General features: G+C 39.8%; 1 protein-coding gene across 17 annotated transcripts in view; it reads left to right on the forward strand.

The window, feature by feature from the left end:
- LOC121888982 (adhesion G protein-coupled receptor L3-like) overlaps positions 1-23,965 on the forward strand; it is a 244,565-nt gene that overhangs the window by 133,745 nt on the left and 86,855 nt on the right. For 12 of the 17 annotated variants that reach the window (XM_042400642.1, XM_042400643.1, XM_042400644.1 and 9 more), the window contains 2 exons: positions 8,769-8,878; positions 22,279-22,293. In XM_042400642.1, the coding sequence (XP_042256576.1) occupies positions 8,769-8,878; positions 22,279-22,293 (125 nt within the window). The remainder of the gene's footprint in view (positions 1-8,768; positions 8,879-22,278; positions 22,294-23,965) is intronic. The other 5 variants (XM_042400648.1, XM_042400649.1, XM_042400657.1 and 2 more) reach the window with 1 other exon arrangement.

Below are 23,965 nucleotides of genomic sequence, written 5' to 3' on the forward strand. Positions count from 1 at the left end.
AATAGAGTGCAGATGATGCATTATTTATTGGAGTTTCGACTCTGGCTACAAGGCTACGCTTTAGTGTGTGTGTGTGATATTAAAACTAATATTGGCAAAACTTGGAATCACTATCACTTTTAAACAAAACTTTGCTCCCTGCTCTCTTTTGAGCTGCGCGGTTTTCAAGATACGTATCTCCCCCGACATCCAAGGAAACGGTTGAGGATTATTCTAGTGAGTTTATCTTTGCCCTTTTGAGATAGAACTCACGCACTTGTGTCTGCGCTCCAAAAGAACACTTTCCGTGTCCCTGCCTTGAAGCGGAGATAAGCTGTACATTTGAATACATATATGAAAAGGGTCTAGCACTTGTGTCAAAAGAGGATTCATTACATGAGCTCTATTGTCTTCTAAAGAATGGTTGTATATCACCAGTGTTTAAGAGAATAGAATTGGAGTGCAGCTATATGAACTCTAACACTCATCTAAATTAATTATCATACAGGGCCAAGCTTTTATTGTATAATTTAAACAATACATGCAGTATAAACTTTAACCGCACTCCTCTCCTGAAAGCAGTTTTACTGGATTTATTTGGATTTTTGTTTTTTTTTTCTAATGTTGAATTTGAATCAGCTCTCTCCAGCATGTGCCATATTTAAACATTAATGGAATTTTTGGTGCGCACAGCCAGATGGATATCTACAACATTTGCAGAGTCACGGCTTTACCTTTCAGCTGGAGGAATTGCATCACCTAATGCCTGTTGTGTTTAAAAATAAAATATATGGATTAATTTCAAAGAGGCTAGCTGAGCAAGTTTGATCTCAGTGCAGGTGGATTACTCTGCCTTCAAAATAACAAGAAAAGGAGTCTTATTAAAAATTCTAAGAAATTGCAACAGTCCTCAAGTCTGATATGTTCCCTATATAAAATAGAAGTATTTATGAACATGAATTCCTAAAAACAAAACATTAATCTAGCTGGCAAAAGTAGCTTTATCGTCTCTATTTCCCTGTTTCTTTTTTTTTTGATTCAAAGTAGTTTATTATGGTCACATTCAGTGCAAAAAGATTAGATTTCCTTTGTTGTAACTCTTCACATGCACTAGCAGTGGTTTGGAGTGAAGTAAATATCTACTAAGGTCAAAGATTTGTCTTTCAAGCATTCACTATTACTCACAGTAGCACTGGAATTTCTGAGATTCTGAAAAGAGTTATTTGAGTTATTTAAACATTTAATAGTTGTCATTGTTGCTACGATCCAGTGCAAAAAAAAAAAAAATCAGAAATATCTCTGTGAAGACCTTTCACGTCCAGACAAAGCTTGAGGAAGACAAGGCCAAATGCTTCTTCTTATTAATCACATCACAATTACATTCCGAAGCACAGCAGCTTCTGAGTCGCTAAACTTCACTTAAGACATCATTTGCGCTTTGTTTCTTTTAATCTGTACGTGTGAGCACTAGAATTGAGTGTTATTTTGTTCTTTCGAAAATGTCTACCGCTGCTGATCAGCCTTTGTGGTGTCAGTTCAGGTTTCTCTACTCTCATGAAACAATGTGGGGTTTAGACGTCGCTGGGAACAGCAGCTAACTGGAGGTAAACACATTCTTTCTCAGAAGAAATGCCCATCATGGGAGGAGTGCATCCCCTGAGGTGATAACCTTTGTCTGGACTGACCTCAAATCCGTGTGTTGTCTGACAAACTAAGAAACCAGAAAAATCTGTGCAGCTCAGTCTAGTTTTTCTCCGGTTCTTCTTTTCTTTTTTGTCTGTGTATGTATTAACACTATGTTTTTATTTTCAGGTTTATTGCTTCATGTTAATTTGAGATTTTTCATTTGAAATCAGTAAATGGAAAAGTAGATATTTTACATAAAATACACTCACTGCTGCGTTCAGGATGTAGATATTGCTGGAGGACAGAACATTAGCGATCTGAACTCACATATGGACCTTAATTTTTGCCCTGCAGAATGTTTCCATTAAGTTGACACTGTTGTTGAATACAGATTATTGAATATACAGTCACCACGAGTTCACATGTGCTAAACCCCCCCCCCCCCCCGCCCCAATACATTTCTTCTCCAAACTAAGTGGTAATAAAAAGTAAATAAATTGGAAAGAAAAACAAATTACGAGGCAGGATTTGTTCTATGTGTAGGCTTCAGTGAGTGGAGGAATGTACAAATAGAACAAATCAGGGAGGGAAAATGTTGTGACTGTTGTATATATTTGTCTCATCCATCATCGTGAGCCATAAACAGGCCCATTCTCTCCTCTCAGTTACAAGACATTATTTTAGTCATCACCTCAGCGAAAGTGCCCACTCGTCCAAACACGCAGCAAAAAAAAAAAAAAAAAAAAAAAACAGGAAAAGCATGTGTTTATCAAGCTGAGCTCGTGCTTCACTTAAGTCTCCTGGACGGCTGCCAAGCAAAGGACCTCATAGATGAATCCATATGTCGCCCCCATAAACTCCCAGTATGAACTCCGATTTTCTTTTTTTTAAATACTCAAGAAGTCCGTGTTTCTAGTTGATCATCTCCACATATCCAGAGTAGTAGTGCCTTAGTGCCACTGTATTTGTCTCAGCTTCTTGTTGCACTGGGATGAAGTGCGGCTTATCTTCCAAATACAGTATTAGAGAGAGGGAAAACTGTGTGATGTAAAAATCTTATGAAAGCTACTAATCTGTGTGAATGGCTAAGAGGGATTATGCTTGTCAGGAGGAAGAAAAAAAAAATGAGCTCAAGATGCTCTTTTTTTTGGGGGGGGGGGAGAAATAGCATTGAATTTATGTAAGCGGAGGAAGTAGTTCATGAGAGATGATCAATCTTGACCTTTGTTTGACCATCCCTAATGAAACTCTTATTCCCTACTTAATAGAGTTAGATAAAGGTCATTCATATAACACATGCACATAAACACTCCGTCTTCCCTATACTGAACAGTCACTTTATTTATTTCTGCTTAGTTCCACATAGTTAATCCTATAAAAAAGGAATATGGGTGATGTTTTGTCACCCATAATGTTTGTGCAAACAGTCTGACGGAGCTTGATGTGTTTTTTTTTTCCTCCGGTTTTGCAGCACGTTGCCGACGCCACCCAGCAGGCAGGCGACGCGGCAGTGCGTTAATCTCAACCGCAGTTGTCTCTATCATCTGTGACTGTTCATACTGATCGATCATCTGTTGAATATGTAGGTGCACGGAGGTGTTCATCCGTGTCGGCGCGGTGATATGTGAGCTTAAGCACTTGAGAACAGTGAGCCCCTTCAGCGATGCACTTTAAATCCTCCACACCCACACTCGGCCATTGTATTTATGTTGTATACATTCATTCCCCATTTTCCCACTTCTGCCTTTTTTTAATCTGCGTTGAGCAGCTCTCTCTGTGTTTTTTGGAAACAAACTCACGCAGCTTTAGAATAAAGACAGAATTTGGCGGGCGGATTCAGTAGTGCCATTATAGATAATTTGTCAACGTGCCTGTGTGTAGGTTGTTTGAATATGTATGTAGCAATTCTCCATAGCCATCCAGATTTGCATATAACCCCGAGGTTTAAAAGGTTACTTCTTACTGAAGGCTTGTCCATTTGAATACGGACACCAGAAAAGAAAACCGTACGTGAAAGTGATTGTAAAACAGCGTATTGTGTACTTCCAAGTTGCCCTCGACCTTCTAACCCCTGACCGGTGTGATATAGCTGGTCAGTATATAATATATATAATGTGATGCATAAGGTTGCCAGTACATGTACATACAGCACAGAAGCAAGAAAAAATGTATAGAAATCAGTCCTATACATACATGTGTGAGGAACCTTTTTCACAACTTTTCATATATTGTATTCTGTCATTTAAAGATGTCGAATTTCTTCTGTTATAATTCATATATTTATGTGACTCAGATGGTACTTTCCTGCAAAATTATGATGATGCTTTCGAATGCAACCAAGACAAAGAAACTCTTTTTGTAGTTATAATAAGCGGTCTCAGTGGCTGGCCTTAGACTTCATTTTGTTGTTTTGGAAAGTACAAAATGAAAAATCTTTGAAAATTCGACCGGCTGCAAACTACTTCTGACCTTTTTAGAGAAGGGAAAGAAACAGAGTGTCCAAGAAAAGGAGGAAGCTATCAAATTAACTCTGTCCAGGATGCACAAATGAATTTTGCTTTGTCGCTTCCTGGCATGACTGGGCACTTAGAGCCTCGCATACTGAAAGCACAGTGTATGCTTATACGGTGGATGTTAAGCACACATGAAGAAGCCTTACCTTAGTGCCTAACAACAGCACTATGAATGAAATATTTAACTCTGCGATAATTCTCTCACTTAAAATGTTCCTTTGTTAAGTAAGTGTAGTTTCACTCAGTTCAATCTTACACACTCAACCCTCCTGAGCACTTAGAGAGCATTAGCATGGTTGTTAGAGTTTGTTTTATAATCCCCAGCTTGGGGTATCTTTGAAGTAACTCCAAAAATAATTGGAACATATAAAAGATACATTATTCTATAGCAGCTCTACAACAGTTGATATATGCTCCTTAACAAGCTTCTTCTACGTGAACAATAGGCTTCCACAGGGACTTGAACTGATAATTCTTCTTTTCGTTAAGGAGCTACATTAACAGTTACCTTGTAATACTTCTTCTCAAGAGTCAAATGCACAGTGCTTAAGGCCAATGGTTCCCTTCTTTTTGTAACATTTTCCTCAGGTTTTCATGGGATTTGTTGTTTTTTTTTTGTTTTGTTTTGTTTTTGTGTTTTTTGTGCTGAGCCAGGAGACAGGCTGAATGAGAAAAGATGGATGTTGCAGCGTACAGCTGGGAAAGATAATGAATGAAGTCGACCGTGGGTGGCGAAGACCATCACTAAAGCATAATGGGTCCCAACAGAGGGATGGGGATATTGACCCGTCCGTCACTTTTTTTTCCTCCTCGCTCCCCTCCCTCCCTTTCTTACAAATACAAACTCTCACAAGTGTGTACACAGCCTGACACGCGCACACACACACACATACAGACACACTGCAGTAAAGCAAACAATACCAGGATGCACTTTGTCTTTGCGCACACACACAATTATACAACTTTCTCTCTCCTGAGCCTGTGTGTGTGTGTGTGTGTGGACACTTTGGATGTGTTTGCACTTTTTAACTGAAAGCAAATGGAGAGTTTGTGCTCCCTGACAGAGACTGTTTCATCAGACATGTAGGAACTGTGGAAGAACTCCAGAGACATCCCCTTAATGCGGAATTCCAGCTTAACCATCTCCGTTCTTATTTGACTTACTTGGGGCAAATGTCTTTGATATTGATTCTATTCTGGAAAATCCCTCAAAGCAATTTGGTGTGTTGGAAGCTTGGAAATATTTAAAAACTGGCAAACCCTTCTGTCTTTCCACTTGTTTGGTATTTTTCCTCCCGATATAAATCATATGAGTTCTGAAAGGGAACGGTGGTGCACACCAATTGTCTTTTATTACTCTCCAATGTGGATAAATCTGTTTCGCAGCTGCACTGTCCCTGTCTCAAGTCCTCTAGCTGATTCCTTTTCCCTTTCTCTATCTGTTATAGATTCATTTATTCACCTATTCATCCGTTCACTTATTTTATTTTCATCCCATGTCAGTGGTCAATAGACTGAGGGGACTCAACCCACTTACTGTCATCAGAGGCAGCAGTGGGATCAGCCAGTGATTATAGTGATTACAGTTTGTGCTTACATAGGGCTCGGGTGCTTTGTGCCACATCTCCCCTCGTCAGCTGGCAGTCTGAGCTCTAATCTGCCAGTTATAACAAACAGCAGACAAGGGAACAGGAGGAAAAAGCTATAAGGGAGGAAAGGCAGGGATGTGGATATAAAGGAGTGGTTAGTAGCCAAATTACAAAGTGGGGTTTTGTGTCCTCTTTTAGAATCTTATAACGGGTGGTATCCAGTTGACCATGTAGTCCTTCAACAGCTTCTGTCCGAATTAAGAGTTTATAACAGCTGGAATCTGTGTATTATTGTTTTATGTATGTACAGTATCAAAGGAGGAAGCAGTTTTGTTTATTGTGTGCTTGTGAATCCTGAGCTTCCAGCAAGATGCCAATTAGAGCATTTAGCTTGCAGTAGCTTCAAACCACCTGCTGTGTATTTTTTTCCCTATAGTGCATCTGTGTGAACCAGTTATTCATTTATATATATAAATCTATCACTCAAACTGAATCCATTTCCCTCTCCCCCACCAGTTCAAAGGCCTCTATCAGAGCCAAGTGTCTGATGAAATCCTGATTACCCCCCTAATTGGTAATTGTGAAGTCGCTGCGGCACGTGGCGTGAGCAGCTTCTCCCGCTATCGATCCCCTCCCACTCCACCATTGATTTGCACTTAATGCCTTTAATTAGAATTATTTCTCCACCTTATTTTATTCCCTCACAATATGCAGGCGCCTTCAAGACGCTGTGGAAAAACAGATCAGGAGGTATTTGTGGCTGCGTGTTCAGAGGTAAAAAATAAATGCACAGCGGTGATATAAAAAAAAAAAAAGGGATTTTGAATATAGGTCAAGATAGATGTTAAGGCTGGGATTAAGTTTGCAATCCACGTTTAATGCACGTTATGAAGTTTAATCCCTCAAGAGGAAGTTATTACAAATTGATTAAAATTCCAGATTTGGTTCTAGCTTAACTTCTGTGGCAGCATTGTTGAATTTAAAAATAATCCTATATGCACCATTTCATTGCTTCAAAACATAAAATAGTGCTCTGCAAAAAAACCCCAAAACAACAGCTGGAGTACAAATCAAACTATATCTATGTACGTGTCCATTCATGCAAGAATCTGTCTGTGTGCCTCTGCTCCAACCCCTGGCTAGTTACATCTCTCCTATCCATCTCACTTCTAATTCTATGTGACACTTAATCTTAACTTGTGTTCTCACCCACTGATTACGAAACCCCCCAGTTCTAAATAGAATAAACCAGAAATGGTAGGAAGTGTGTAGAGATGAGAAGAGCTGCCTCTGTAATTGTTTCTCAGTTTCATAGGCTTGACCCCTTATTTATTTGACTGGCATTTACTGCCTGGGAATTAACTCTTCATAGGCAGGGATGGGTGAGACAGTGACTGAGGGTGAGTGAATGAGTGGCAGAGGGTTAGGCCAGGGCGGGAAGGTTCATGAACCCATAAAGAGAGACTCGGCAGACCATATCTCATTACTGGGTCGGCTTGAAATGAGATGGGCCCCTCTTTGCTTGTCCCTCACTGGTTCGATTGATTAGTCGGCAGCCAATCAATGTTAATTAAGGTGTAGAGAATCCTTTAATTGTGGCTTATGAATCATCGTGTCAGACCCTGCCTTGACCTTCACCAGACTTACACTGCGAACGGCCTCGCTGGAGAATAAATACCTTTTTATATATTGCAAGATAATGATAGTCGGCAAATGAGTATAGATTTGATGGACGGCGATCCTGTATGTACTGTAGCTCCTAGCAGCGGGTCTCATGAAGATCACACACACAATGGGTACTCAAATAGAAACCAGACTGACCTTCATATCCTGTTTCTCATTTAGCAAAACAGATGCAGAGCACCGGCAGATCAATACTTGTCAAAACGTTTAAGAGTTAATGTTGCGAGATAAGTGTTGCTATTATGTGTGACGAGAGGCTCTCCGTGCATATGAAGTGGGGCTTTGATTGATGACTGCCAAAAACAAAATGGCACATGAGAACACCACCGGCACCATAATTGTGTTTTTTAATGAAGACCTACATTTCACGTTGGAGCTGATTTCCCACTCAGTTGATTGTGTCCCCTCCCCTGCCCAATCCTCCTCTACCACTGCTGCCACTACCATCCATCATGCAGTAATAACAATGTAACCTGTACATGGTTTAAAGCCTGGTTGTAGGTCCATGACTTCCAAATCTACTCTTCAACAGACAGATGAATTTACCCATGACAGTGCGTCCTGACCCTAAAAGAAGGGTTAACTTTACAATTTTTCAAAATTAAACCTGTCGCACAGTTCTTCTCCAATATACCATGCTTTATTTTCCTAACTTGCCTTCATCCGAGGTTGTTTCCTGTCTTTAGTGGATCAATTAGTCATGTGACTTAGAACCCTAATTTTTGAGTCAATTACAGCTGCAATGAATACATTTTTAAAAAAAATGTATTTTCTATTAAATGTCAGAAAACAGTAAAGAATGTCTTCAGATGTCTTGTTATTTCCAACCAACAGTAAAAAATATTAAATTTACACTGATACAAGACAGTAAAAGCAGCAAATCCTCACATGGGAGAAGCTTGAACAAGAGAATGTTTTAAAGAGTGATTAATCAATTATCAAAGTAGTGGCTGATTGATTTTGTCCATCGGCTAATCTATTAATTGACTAATTGTTTCAGCACCACAGTCAGATGACCTCAAAACATCCGTCCTTTAATTAAAATTCTTATGATTTTTAAAAGATCCCATTTTTTGAGAATAAACATAATCAACTGAACCTAAAAATGGTGTCAAATCACTTCCTCATTTAACTCTCTCTTGCTTAAATTGCCAAATTTAGAAACCTTATCAGTCACTATATATTGTATTTTCCATATATGTAAGGGAAGAGACCAGATGAACCATTTCCATAACGGGTGAAGACAGGATTAAGAACTTTGAACTGCATTGACCACACACAAAGCATCTAAATAATGTGCCATAATGTGTGATTTTGCTCTTGTTGCTTTGATTTTTTCTTCTTCTCTGAATTAATATGACCTTTTCTCTGTTTTCAGATGTAATAACCGGACCCAGTGTGCTGTCGTGGCCGGACCAGACGTATTTCCTGACCCGTGCCCAGGAACCTACAAATATCTGGAAGTCCAATATGAATGTGTACCCTACAGTATGTATTCCTTCATTCTCTCACACTCTCAATCGTCTCCTAATGCTCTTACCCATCCTAATTTCCTCCTAACAGCGGTGGTGACTCATCAACAACCCAATCAACATGCATGTCAGCAATGTTCCAAATGTTCAATATATTGTGAAAGTGTCATCCAGTTTTGCAGAAGAGATTAAAAATTTAGCAGCGGCTGTGATGTTTCCTGTGATCTGAAAAGCATAACACCCTGCAGGAGAACAGGAAATATCATTGACAGTGTTGTTTACATGTGAAACATGGGACAGTATATCATTGTGGAGGAATGTTTACCCATTGACAAGATACTGCTGTTTGTCAGTCCTTTTGTTGTAACTGACATGAGACACACTTTCTTCATTTTCTTCATCCTGCATGGTATCTATTATGTCAACAATGTGCCAGCTTATGCTCAATTTCCTTATGACAGTACCAACATCTTCTTTGTGTGTGCCCCACTGATAATATAGTAAGTCTAGCTTAATACTGTAGATGTTATAATAGTAAGACATGCTCAATAATTTCAGACTCAGAAAAATAACACAACTGTGAGAAGTGTGGTGACAACAAAAAGAAAGAGAATAAAAATGCTCATGTGTTATATGTATTCAGTCAGAGATAGTTTTAGCTACGTTTCACTTTTAGATGGTGCTTGTCAGTGCCTTCCCATCAGTTCCCTGAGTTCACAGCACTTTAATATCTTTGAGGAATCATGTCTGATCATGTCATGTCTCTGTTAGCATGGCAGCAAGAAAGACTGTTTGACTTTCATCAAAAATGAAACATACTTGTTGTTTTCGGTTCAATTCAGCTCAGTGGATGCCAGTTAATGTTCAGACTAGTGAGGCATCTCTTAAGGGAGAAAATAAAAAAGAATTTAATTAGTGCAGCAGGTGAAAAACACTGTCAGCCGGCACATAACTTGAGTGGAAACATTTGGGCAGGGAGTGGAAGGATCAGCATGGGGTGACAGGATGAACACACAGCGAGGAAGTCCAGGTGAGGCCAGAGGAAGTAGCATGGACACTGCCATATGACCTTAAGTATTGTGCATTATGACCTTTGAAGTGGAACACCAAAGTCATAATAATTATTCCTGCCAACAGCCTGACAAATCATGTGGCTTGCTCAGAAATGAGATAAAACTAGAAATATTGGGTCATGGGCATTTTTCTGTACAGTCTGCAGCTGCTCAGTTCATATGAACTCTAATAATTCAAATTCAAATCAAAACCATCTTTTTAACATTTGATGTCCTTACATGGCTCCCTCAGTAGTCTGCCTGACAGGAGCTTTCATGTGGTGAAGTAAAAATAATTTCTACCTGTGATCCAGAGCTGGCAGATGGCTCTTTCATACCTGGCTCTTTGCAACATGGACATTTTGCTATCCCAGCCACCCAGTGTCAGTGTCTTTCCTAGCTGTTCATGTTGAACACACTGATCCAACCAAATGCAAGCTACTGCAACACTTTTTTTTCAGTACTTAAACAGACTGTGTGGTTTGCTTTAAATGCCGATTTTGGACTTTTCAACCAATACTGTTGAATTAAGCTCTTGGCAACTACTCTATTTTAACCTAGCATGCCGCAATTTGTCCTAAAAAGCTTACCTGTAGACGTGCCAGTGTTTGGAACTGGCGATGTGTAAATATTTTCTACCTAGCATAGCAAGGGGTGATATATGGTGGTCTTTGTGTGCGTCTTGATGACAATCTTGCTTTCTTTGGTAATGCTCTTATGGTGGTCATTGCCCACTAGAGGGAGGACTCATCTTTTTTCATCTTGGTTTGCCCAATCCTGATTTCTTTTGTTCCTGATCCCACCAAGTTACATGGATTATGCCATTGCCGGTCCCATCCTATCCTTATCCTATTACTTTTAAATTAGGCTACCAATGTATGCCTGAATTTAAAAGTAAGAACACATTATGACTCTTGGTAAAAATGACTTCTGTCCAATGCAGAGGCTTGGTTTTCCTGATCCCTGACCCAATGTAATGCCCCTCCTATCCCAAGGTAATCCTGCTTGACCCATTAGACCCACAGCATTCCCAATTAGTCGTCTGCCTCACCAACCCATCTTACACCACTGGAGGGAGACACAGGAGTGATTCTTTTTTATTCTCCTTCGCCCAATCCAAAATAATTTCTTTCCCATCCCCCATGGTTGCATAGTTTATGTCATTTCCAATCCCACCCCATCCTGATACCTTTACTTTCACTTTCATATAATATTGACGGCCGTCCACTGCAGAGGCTTGGTTTTTTAGTCTTGACCCTATCACCGCAACACAATGTAATAGCCCACCTGTCCCATGGGAATCCCTTAGCAGTAATGAATCTCATTACCAATTAGTCTGCCTTGACTGCCCATCTTCTGCCACTAGAGGGTGACACAGGAGTGATTCTTATTTATTCTGTTTTGCCCCTAAATTATTTCTTCTCGACCCCACACAATTGCATGGCTTATGTCATTGCCATTCCCATCGGTATCCCATCACTGTCAACTTAGACTACTGAAGTGTCCTTCCTGACTTTATATTGACAACATAGTGACACATTATGACTCCATTTAAAAAGGCTCCCATCCAATGCAGGGGCTTGTTTTTCCCACCCTGTCCCAATCCCTGTGACACAATTTAGTAGCCCTCCCGTCTGATGGGAGTTCCACTTCCATTCCCATTCAGTTCTTTGCCTCAAGTACCCACCTCCCACCTTCTTTTACAATGTTATAGTCAACTTTTTCCTAAGAAAAGATAAGTCAAAAAATGTAGCAGTATTTTTGGAAAACTGTTACTGGCAGCTTCTTTCCTTGTAACATCAGGGCCGCCTATTAGGGGTGCACTAGGGAGGAAAACGAGGGCACCTTGTCTGCTATAACGATGGTTTTTGCCCAGAACCATTGAGAGATACGAAATTCTGCTGGCATTGTATAAATATTGAAGCAATGTAGGCGTTTATTTGTATATTGAGCAGGGAAGAAAAGTGTAATCACAAACAGTCACTGGAGACAGATTTTGAGACCCATTTTATCGTAGGGTGTGAATGCAATTCATCTGTGACAGCCCAGTGGACTATCTTCTTACCTCCCAAATGAAGCGATCAGATCCCTCCAGTTGGAATGAGCCACATTTAGAGACGGTTCCTTGTGTTTGTTTTTCTTACTTAAAATTTTAACGGTTTAAATTACATTTCCTGAGTTTCTATCAATGGATGCTGATTGGCATTGAATGGGCAGTGAAATCTTCAAAAAAAAAAAAGGCTAAATAGGTTTCGAGTGGTTTGTGCGTCATTTGTTGACAAATCATTAGGGATTTACATTGGCAAAGTGGTAAGGTTTGAGACATGGTAGCTCAATTGTGGATGGGATTTTAAAACAAGTCTCCTTACCAAGTTCCCGAGACAGACTGAAGGATTTGAGTGTCTAATAAGAGAATCAGCCACCCATGACTTCAACCCTCCTTCAGTGTTGGAGTCTTGACTCTGTATTCCACTGACAAGCTCTCCCTCTCAGTCCTAATACTCTTTTTCTTCCAAGTCTCCCTCACTTTCACTTACATTGTGTCCTTTAAGTGCTCTCACTGCTTTTTCCCTCCCTATATCCCTTTATTTGCTCCCCTTGCTCCCTTTCCTCACAATCTCAACTACCCCTCCTCTCTTCTCCACGACCTTCACTGATGGCTTTTATCTGTATTCTGCTTGGGGAGCTTCTTTTCTTTTAGGGTAAATTACCACACTCCTCTCCATATCTTTATAAGCTGGCAATATTGTACAATCACATCTGCCATTAATAACAGCAGAAGAGTGTGCTAAATCGATGGACACATGCTACAGATACAATATTGATTTTATTAATCAGTGATTTGATCCGCTCCATCAGTTGTAATGGGGAAAAAAAAGTTACAATTACCAACAAGAGTGCCAGTGTTTGCCTGTGCTGTGTGACAGTGTCACCGCACAAGGCAATCCATCATATTTTCATTTCAGCTGCCGTCTGCATAATTACTTTATATGAGCAACTAGCATGATATTGAACAATGAATGAAATAAAACAGCACTGCTAGAAAGGTGAAATGGTAAAAAAGAAAATTCATACGTCCTGCATTTGAAAAGGAAGTACTTAATACATTCAAACTAAATAGAATTTGCTTGTATTTACTCCTGTAGGTCATAATGGAGTCATGTGAACATCAGAGTACACTCATTTTTCATTTGCCAGAGGAGACTTTCCTCTCTGCACTAGTGCAGTTTGTGCATGCTCCCCCATGCACTTTACAGATTAGTAAGGCTACCCTCAGGCAGAAGTGATGTGCTGACCCTTTATGATGACTCATAAACATGACTGTGCTCCAATGGCTGACACATGTCTCTGTCCCGCCCTCTCACCTTGACTCTCCATGGTTCAGTGGAGAGATGCCCATCTATTCTCTTAGTGCCTTATTAAAAGCTTTCTTCCTCGCTTGCTCTGTCTTTCTTTCTGTGTAACTTTCACTTTAACAGCTCCTTCCAAAGGTCGAGCTCATAAGAGGTCAACACAACTGTGCCTCCCTCCTACCCACCCAGTATTCTTCCTCAGCAGTAATGAAGCTCTTACATCTCCTTGGTGGCACCTCAAATTCTCTGACTTGTCACAGAGGGAAGTGCATTCAAACCTGGGTTGCCATGCCCTGCTGTTGAAATTGTCTTTCTGTTGCTGACAGCTTGCTGTTACCTTTCTTGTCCTCCTCCCATAGCATCAACCATCTCCCTTCAGTAATTAGGTGTACCTCTCTGTATAGTTTCCATGGAAAATTGACTGATTTGGTCCAGGCGGGTGGTCAAACCCCTGTCCCTCCCTCCCCCCAAAAAATGAGGTAGGGAATAATTACACATCTTTTCAGGAAATGCTTTTGTTCAGTTCACTTTTCAAAATTGACACTTCAGTGTGTATGGCAGATGAGGTAGAGGGAAAGTGAGAGACAGAAAGGCAGAGACAAGAAGAGAGCAGGAGAACAAAGGAAGAAAACCTGCTGGTAGTCTGTTGCTATACATAAGCTACTAGTTCCCCCCACTGTTTGTAGCTAATAAGGACAATGTAAAATCCTGTCTTGCACAGTGGGATCCAGCTCAGCCCTGTCAGATATGGCTCACACTTTGGAAGCTAAGCCAGGACATATAATCATGCAATCAATTCTCCAATTTGAATGGTGCAGCGTAATCCTGAGCTCATACCTCATCACCACTTTCCATGTAATTCTTCAAGTTCTTTTATTTCCAACGTGCCTAATTGGTTTTTAATTCATTTTGCTAATAATAACACACCTAACAGGTTCGGGGGGTGGAGGGGTGTGGGGGGGTTCTAATTGAATAATGGAGTAGATTGTTTTGGCAAGTTTTACTCAGCACCTGCTACCAATCTCTGCCCTTCTGTGTTGGCAGGTGAAACCATGAAATTAATGCTCTACACATGGCTATCACTTACAATGCAGCTTGGGCATAATACGGTGTGATTACAGGGACCATTATGCAGTGGTCACACCTAAGGTAAACACCACCTGTGTGACCAGGATGGGACTTCATGGTTAGAATGTGGACTCTGCAATTGGTTATGCATTTCAAATCTTCCTCTCATCAGGGTAGATAGTTTTTAAATGTCTCTAAGCATCTAAGGATTTTAGATTATTTATACAAATGATTTCTCAGCTGATGGGTAAATGTAGATGTGCTTTAATAGTTGCTCGCACTCAGTACTCAAGCACATCATCACCACTCTAGCTTACATAGACCCAGGCTGTTCTCTTTGCCTTGGATAATCTTGTGGCAACTTTTAAGCTTCTTGAAGAGTAGATCACTCCATTTGATGCTATCAGTAAATCTACTAAGCAGATTGTATGGAAGTTTAGTGGCTTTTTGCCCTTGAGCTCTCCTATCCACACGTTCATCAGGTCTAGTGTGGGAGTCGGCACCGTGACAGCAGATACATCACACAACCACACCCTCCTCGCTCCCCGCTGAAATGCCAGTGAGCATTAGCCGGCTTGTTCAGACAGCTTTTTTTCTCTTCTCCCCACCTGAGCGACCAGCTCCACTTCTTCCCATGTGTGAAGGGGGCCTGTAATGCCATCTCATCACTCAGTGACAGCTGACCACTCCCCAACCCATACAGCAAGCTCTGATGACTATGACTTTCTGTCACATATCTCACACGCCAGATCCACACCGGTGTTGTGATCTGAATTTGCAGGGATTGATCTTGTCACAACACATTGGCTTTAAACTGTTAACATCTTAACATTAACTGTTTACATCTGAAAGTCCAACTGATATTAAGAGTCAAAAATAATGTAAATGTGATTTTTATTTATGTAAATGTATTGTTTATATTATCATCACAAAGAAGAAATAGATTTGAGATATTTCAGAAATCCTACTTTTATCTAATGCTGTGTGTCAGTGCCAGATTGACAGTCCAGCCAGCAGGCTGAGACTGCTGCAGGAGCATGTACAGACAAAGTAAACAAAGTTGCACTGGTATCTATAACTGGTATCTGACACCAGCATCTAAACTGACCAATCTTGACATGTTTTCAAGCTTTTTAATTTGCTAAAGTTACAGCTTATGAGTTGATTAACTATCTAGGCTGAAAAATTACATCAGCAATGCAGTATGTTATCCCCAGTGGATAGTTTAGTACCAGCAAGCCAAGGTGCAGTGCTAGGCATACCTTTCTATATAAGAAAAAGGCATTAGCAAGAAATCTAATGAGGGTTGTTGCTAAAAGTCTGAGGCTCTTGTTTTGTGTGGCAGGCTGCCTTCTGGCTGTGAGTCCGTGACTGTCTGCCTATGATTAAACGATGATATGTTATTGCTTAATGCAAATACAGTTTAAATTGAAATGATTTGATTAGCTTCAGGCTAAGAAATCCAGATCTACATAGATGCAGAACCAACAGCTTTCTGGCAGATGAATGCACAGAGGGCACAATTATGAAACCAAAAACTACATAAAAGTATACATTTGCATACAGATTTTTTTTTTTCACTGAAAGGATAGTACAGGACACGTGATTTACAGAGCAGATATGTATATTGAGATAGAGAAAAACTCACACAATAGATCTTTTCACTGAACACAGTTTGACATGTCACAATAAGAAAAAGCACAGGTGTAAATTATAAAATTAATTCCACAGCTTCAGATTCAGCATCAAGGAACATTAATATCTAAGAATGGTATTAGACACACCTGTGCTTTTGCAACCATGACAGGTCAAAATGTCTGCTGTGAAAAAAGCCTATAGTGCTGGCTGATACGCTTAAGAGCAATATTGTGATGTCAGTAAGAATATACTTCTGATATTGACATATATGACAAAATGGCAAAATAATATACTGTATACAGCAATTAAATTGATGTTCAATGCAAGTAACTGCATATGTTCAACTGGAACAGCTCATTTTGGTAGTTACATAATTTATGAAGACAACAGAATTTTGTAGATATGATCATATTATCATGATGCAATTCAATGAAAAGTTGATAAATCACATTTGATTCTTCGCTCAGCCCTACTTGTTTTTACATCATGTTTACGTGAGGTTTTTCAGATTAACAAGAGGTTTTATTTAGAATAAAAGTGTGGTATGACACAGTAACAGAAAAAACTAGGAAAAATAATCTCAGTTTAGAGCCAAGATAATTGCATGTAGAGGCTGTGATTACCAATGTGGATAAATGGTGGTGTGAAAGGGTTGAATCTGGACATTTGGAAACTGTTTTTCCCCACTAATGGCTGAATAAGCTGGTGTAATATATCAGGTTCTTGTTCTGTAGCAGCTGCTCTTTAGCTCAATGACATACATACAGAATCATTCTTGCATTTTTTTTCTAAACAAAAGGTGTGCGCACTCCAACATATCAGAATAAATGCTCGTGCACATTGAACACACTTCCAGAAATGTTCATGAAAATATCCATTTATATAACATAAGCTAAGCTTTTATCTCCATGCTTCCTCCACCAGCCACAGCACATGTCTGAAAAACTTGTTGGGGTGCCAAGTGTCGAGGATATAGCACTAATTAGAGGCTGGTCTCTTCAGGGGGTCTCTTCTTTTAATGATCACCCTACTAATCAAAGCTCAATTTCCATTTCCTTGTCTTTTTTTCCCTCTTTGTTCACTGGTGTTCCACCACGTCCAGCCACACACCAGACTAAACACCCTCTTTGTTTTCTCCCTTACAATCACCGCGTCCCTCTGTTCTCCTCCATAATTTCAAGGTCCTTAGAAATCAAGACATATTTTAGGAGGTGCAATTAGGTTATTTCTGCTCCAGTTGCGGCTATGTTCCACAAAAAATATATTTAATTTTGTTTTGCCTGGGCTGCACTTGTCTTTTCTCCCTCTGTTGGCTGGTCCCACGTGGGTAGCAGTTTGGATGAGCGCCAAGTCCTTGCACCTGTCCCTCAAAGAGAGAGACAAACACACATGCATGCCCACAGACAGAAGAACAAGCACACACACACACACACACACACAACATCCTGCATTGTCAAGGTTATAAGATAGCATAGCTGCTTCCCAGTAGGAGGGAGAGAGAGAAGTGATGGAGACAGAAAGGAGACACTAGGGAAGAGATTGAATAAGTACGAAAGGGGAGCACAAAGAGAGCAGACAAGTGGTTGAAAGAAAAAGAGGGCTGTTGAGAAATGGAACCTGTAATGATGGTATGGGAGACTCATGAGCACCAACTGAGGGAAATGATAGGAAAAAAATGAGAGAGATGAAGAGAGAATACAGAGAAAGAGAGATGGTAGCCTGCACGTCCTCCTCCATCCTTAGGCACATGCTATTCAAAGCCCCGTAATTTGTGTCATTAATTAAAAAGCTGACGGGATGGAGTTAAGGGGTTTGCACTCTGCAACTCCTTGGTTGAGAGAGAGGGAAAAGAAAAAAGAGAGGGGGGGAAATATTGCAAAAAATATTGCAGCCATTCCTCCATGAATCTCTATTAGCGGCTAATGATACAATTCTGATACCTCTCAACCATTAGTGTGAAATTGGGAAGCATTAATTATTCAAATGAAAATCCATACGACTGCCGCTCACATGACAGGGTCGGCGCTCACAGTAGCTAAAGGTCTTCATTGTTAGCTGCTCGGCATGTGTCTTGAGCAGGAAGTATAAGACAGTAAGTATGCAGATTGACTGCTGAGGTGAAAATTATACTTGAAATTATGCAATATCTGAACATACATTTTGGACTATATTATGCAGTGGCAATATAATTGAATTTTATAGGGTATGTTATGGCTGAACAGCAGGCTGCTTCAGCATTGTCTCCCTACATTATCTGCACTGTAAAAAGCTGACTTCTGTGCATACAAGAAAAAGCACTTTCTCTTTCTCTGTAAGTTTTTGATTGTAATGAACAGATGGTGCATGCCATGATTTTTCTTTTTCTTTCCAAAGGAAGCCACACATTTAGGTTGCCCATTCATGTTATTAAATTTGGTACGACAGCTTGACCAATTAGGTAAGCTGCACAATCAGCCATGTTACTGTTTCCAACTTTATGTGTTTGGCAGGGTGAACGACACAACAGCCAAACTGTTACAAGCTGCATGAGCACGGTTCAGTGAGTCATTGTTTTGCCCAAACCTGGATTGTAGCTGTATTTACTCAAACCATGGCCTGGAAGAAGCCTTTTCTGATTGGTTGAGTCCATAATTATCATTTTCATAATGTGGACATAAGTGTTCTATTCTCAGTTAAATCTGTGGATAAATCTGAATTGGGGAGTATAAAGTAACATCGATGTCTCATAATCCCAAACTGCTCCAGTGGTGCTGCTCAGCAGTCAAAAGATAAGACCTCTTGCACTGGGCTGCTTTCAGGTGTGCCTGTATGCCACTGTGTGAAGCAGGGTATTGGTGAAAAAGAGCAGACTGGTTCTTTGCACATCTATCCCGGATAATGAATGTAAAATAGAGGACTTCCTGCATGTCCATTGGCAAGTTAATACATCTTCAATACATCTTCAGTTAATAGATCTTCTCCTTCTCTTCTCCCCGCTAATGATGGCGTTCCTCTCTCTGGTTTACTTTGGCAGCCGATGACGGCTGATTAAGGCCGGTCATCTTTTCGTTTTCCTCAAGAAAAAATTTGCCAGAATCTTGAGTCATCCCAAGCCTTGATTATGAAATGTAGCAGACTATAAAGTAATGGACTTCTTTCTTACAGTATTTCAACTTTTTTTCCATCAAATTGGTGCACTTAATTGTCAAATTAACAGTGACAGTTGAAACCACATATGTTGCGTAGTAGTCAAGAGCTTGTAGGGTGCATCCCACAGATGCATCATGAAATTGGTGTATTTTTATTTATTTTTTGCTAAATTTATCAGTGCTTTTAAATAATTTGATGGCCACTCTATGCTCATTATCTCTTATTTAAATAATTACCTTGTTCAGTGTTTTAAAGTTGATTTTATTGAAGCATAGTGTGTTAGAGAGTTGTGTGAATACCATTAACATCGTCAATACACGATTCATTGCAGCATCACCACTAATTGTATTTCTGTATACCTTTAAATGATCTCTAAATGAGTACACCATAGGTAAAGTGCCATTGTAAAAACAGAGTAGAAAGAACATTGGGTGCATGCTGAACTGTATTTTTATTCACTAAATGCTGTGTCCTTAAACATCAGAACAGAGCTTTATCAAGTGTTTTGGAGCAGAAGCACAGACATTCCTCATGGGTCTATTTTATGTGATTGAAGAGGATGAAACCCTTGCATAGTAAGTACAAGTACCTCTGAAAGGGCCCTTATTTCTTTTATTTGTATTTGTGTGCATATATTTTTGTTAAATTTCATTTTTTTCAGACATCACAGAGGGCAGGAGAGAAAGACAAGAAGAAGGAATAGAAAAGGATAGGATAAGACAGCTAAGTGCTTTTTAGTGACTCAGTGACAGCCATGACCAAAATCTTATTAAGGTCACAATAGGGGTAATGGGGTGGAGTAAAGGAGGTTTTTCAAATGAATCAATTCTCGGTCTCACTCTGCTTTCCCACTGCTCCGCTTGTTTGTGACACACCGTAAACATGGGTGTCCAAGGCTCATATTGCAGGTATATCTCAGCCCGTTCTTTATTTGCCGTGCAACTTGATGAACAAACTGGTTTTAGTGATCTAAAGGGTGACCTTGCTGCATCCAGCAGCGTCTTCTGGTCAGACGACAAGGACCACATACTGTACAGTAGCCCTGGGAGTGGCGTTATTTCCTTGTCAGGGATTTCATCCACATCCTTTACTCCCTTCTCACACCATCTCCCCCGGCGATTGCGTCGTATACAACTTCTCACATCCCCAACGTTAATGCCTTTTTCTATAGATCATTACCCTCCTCTCCCCTCGCCACTGTTAGCGATCGCTCAATCAGAAACGCCGGCCTCCCCGTGGTCCCTGTTGTGTGGCTGTTGCTCATGGGAGGTGAAGAGGCTTCGATCGAGGGACGTTTGGCTGTTTACTTTGATGTGATCTATGAGGTCCATATGCAGTTCCGAGTTATTGGCAAATTTGAGTTGCCAGTAATGGTGATTCAGACTTAGCCCAGAGCTATTGTTGCTGGGGCTTGGTATGGACTTATCGTGTTTCAATGACAGCTGGAGTGTTTGCCGTTGATGAGGTGCTGTGCTGTGCCAGCGTACAATTTTATGATCTGACAAACACAGACGACTTGTTGAAAGCCTTTCCCCTCCCCATTATTTTTCTCTCTTTTTTGGTCTTTCCCTCGCTCGACGCAGCCCCACCTCATTCTCTCTTTTTCATTGGCTCACCACCTTGCATTTATATTGTTCTCCTCTAATAACTTTCCCATCTTTCAAACTTTACACCCCCCACCCCTACCCACTGACCTCCATACCTCACTCTGTTGTACTCTCCATTTGGAGGAGCGGACTCTTGTAAGCCCTGGTAACAGAGGTTAATCCTCTCTTATTAGAACCGGGATTACTGGAGGGGAAGGGACAGGAACAGGCCGCTGGGTGGATGCTAACCCCTACTACAAATTGAAGAGACCAGCAAAATGCCATGACTGACATAAAAAGCCAGTCCAATCAGAGCAAGAGATATATAGAGTGTAAATATAATAGCCTCAACCGTTTTTCTGCAGACATTCAGTGTACTTATTGAGCTGTAAGTTGAAATACCTTTTACATTTCACTTGCAGTTATTCACATTTGATATGAAAAAACACGTCTTTCATGCCAATAATTAATATATACAAGTACATACTGTACTGTATTTTTAAAGCTGTGCTGATCAATGTTTTCATATTAACAAATGAACAATGTTTAATGTGAAAGGGATTGCTTGTAGTGAATTATCACCTGACTTTGCTGTTCCTCTCTGTTCTAAGAAGCATTTTAGCGTCATTTATCTTATTGTTTTGGTTTTACAGGCTGTGACTTTACTGTGTTGGTTCATTTTAGTCGATCTTGTTTCCAACAGCAGCAGCCAGCTGTTTTCAGAAAAAAAGCTTTGATAAAACCATTGTACACTACCTGCCCAACACAAAATGGCAGCCAAAGTTAGCAACTAGCTAAAGCTATTTTCCCCAGACTTTGGTGGGGACCAAAACAGAGCTAAAAATAAAAGTTCTGTTCTCCAGGCCAGAAATCAGACTCCAAAAGAATCATAATGTTGCTTTGTGTTGGCTGGATGTGTGCATATGCAACTGTTAGCTAACATTTTTGAAAATATATCAGTGTTTGTGCAGGTTTCAAATTTAGATCTCAATGCAGGTTTAATCAATATCAAGGACATTATCCATTATTTTCTTATAATAACACTTGTACAAAACAATTTAAAATGATTACATAGTTTTACCTCATACCTGAGGTAGCTGTATACTAATGATCGTTAACCTGTTTAGGTCACAAATTACAGACTTTTATTTTGAGACTACAGCTGTGTGTAGAATGTTTTTCTTCCAGTTGTACATTGGACTTAAAAAAATCTTTATTGTAAAGGGCAATATGTTTGAATGATTGAACAGTTAAATTGTGCACTGAATGTTAAAAAAAAACCAATCATCTACATCTGTTTTGTACATTTCCATCACTCAGACATCATTGCAAAAAACATTATGTACAAAATTTTGCCTCAAGAACTAATTAAGTTGTCTTTTTCCCACAGGCGCATGTGTGAAGCAGTACTTTTCTTCTTCCGAAAGGCTTACGATTAAATGTTTTGCGAGGCTGTTCCACTAACCCTAAGCTCCTCTTGTACTTTTGTATGACTGTTATGAAATAAAGACTTTTCCCAATTATCACATCATTAATCTGTTCTTAATTTTTTTTGTTCTTTCTTTTTCTCCCCTTCATGCCTAAAAATAGAAGTGGAACAAAAAGGTAACTAAATGCCAACAACTTTTCTTTTCCCACCTGCATTTTCATTTGGGTATGTGCTTGCATTTTACGGTGACGGGTTGCTACAGCAGTTTTTTGTTTTTTTTTGTCTTTTTTTTAAAACATTTTGTAGGTGCGTTCTCATTGTATGGTTCATTGTTATGGTTTAAAATGTCATTCATGGGGAAAATGAAATTATTCAGGGAAATGGTGTTGGAAATATACTTAATGAGCAAATATTGATTAAATTTCTTTTTTCAGAATATGTTTTTCTTTCTTTAGTTCTGTACACGGAGCAGCATCCAAAACAGTGAAAACTGCAAAAGACTCCTGCCTTCATTCCTTGTTCATCAATAGCATCACAGATTGACAGTTTTTTGACATTGTCACATGCAGTATACAATAACTCTTCAGGGTAGGGGAGGGTAAGCTGCTTTCCAGTGAAATCCTGAGACCCTGTGATCTTTTTATTCCCTGTAATAACTGAAGATTATTCCAACTCTGTTTTATGAGCTGCATAATATTAAAGTTGAGGGCCATATAGGCTGATCAATAGCTTGTCCAATAAGCTGTCAGCATTTTTGACTATAGCTCTAATATGATGATGACTATAACCTTCAGGGACTCACTAGTCAATACTGGAGACAGATCATAGCAGTCATATTCTTACCTTATCAGCACTGCATGATGCTGCAGAACATATGCTAAGTCTGCACTTGAGCCCCAAGAGCATTGTGTGTTTGTAGTGTTACCTTTTAAGATGAGCAGGAAATATGTCTCTAAGTCCTTTGACAGACTGGAAATAGAATCATTATACAAGAGTCAAGAGTTCTGTTTTAATAGCTATGCAATAAATTTTAAGTTTCATAGTAGTCATTAATTTATGGTATATCACTGGAATCTGTGGTAAAGAGAATGAGCAATGAAGGTGTAGGGGGAATTAAAAACATTTTATAGAGATGACTGTACTGCTGTGGTAACAGTTTTTGTGAAATTCCCCATGAAAGCCATGATTGCTTTGTATTACTTCTCTAATATCTTTCATTCACTCCTCCATCTTTGTGCTTACATCCTTTAAAGGCATATTGTACAACCTCCTCAGAGCCCTGTGTGCTGTCAGTACAAAGCTTACCTACTCTGACCTTGTACCCTAGCACATTTTGTCGTTTTCAACCATAGAAACAGCCCTCTTAGCATTTAGCAGAGCAACTGCCGAGATGTGTGCTGAGGTGCTATGTCAACGGGACGCATCTCGCCACATTTTTCACCTGCAGGTAGACAACATGTTTAATCTTAAGAGATTACAAGGAAAAGAAGCTTCTGTTTTCTCTGTCTCTTTCTCCCCCTCCTCAGAGTGCACAGCTCTTACCTCTCGACGGATCTGCAGCTAGAACCTGTCAGCACAGCGTCAGGCTGCTGGCCCATTACAATGAAAGGAGCTTTCACACACGCACTTTTATTTGTGATGTATTCTGGGCCTATACCTGTGGAAAAAGGAAAAGCTCCACTGTCTAAATTCTTTAACTATTTACTATTTTTAATGAATAATTGTCATTCCCCTTTTTTAGTCAATAAAGTCATGATAATGTTTTATTTTATTTCATTTAAGTCTTTCCTTGTTGACAGAACTCACTATATTGTACCTCTTTCTTAGACCAAAACAGATGATATTTAT

This window comes from Thunnus maccoyii, chromosome 22 (genome assembly GCF_910596095.1).
Source record: "Thunnus maccoyii chromosome 22, fThuMac1.1, whole genome shotgun sequence".
Classification (NCBI taxonomy): Eukaryota; Metazoa; Chordata; class Actinopteri; order Scombriformes; family Scombridae; genus Thunnus; species Thunnus maccoyii.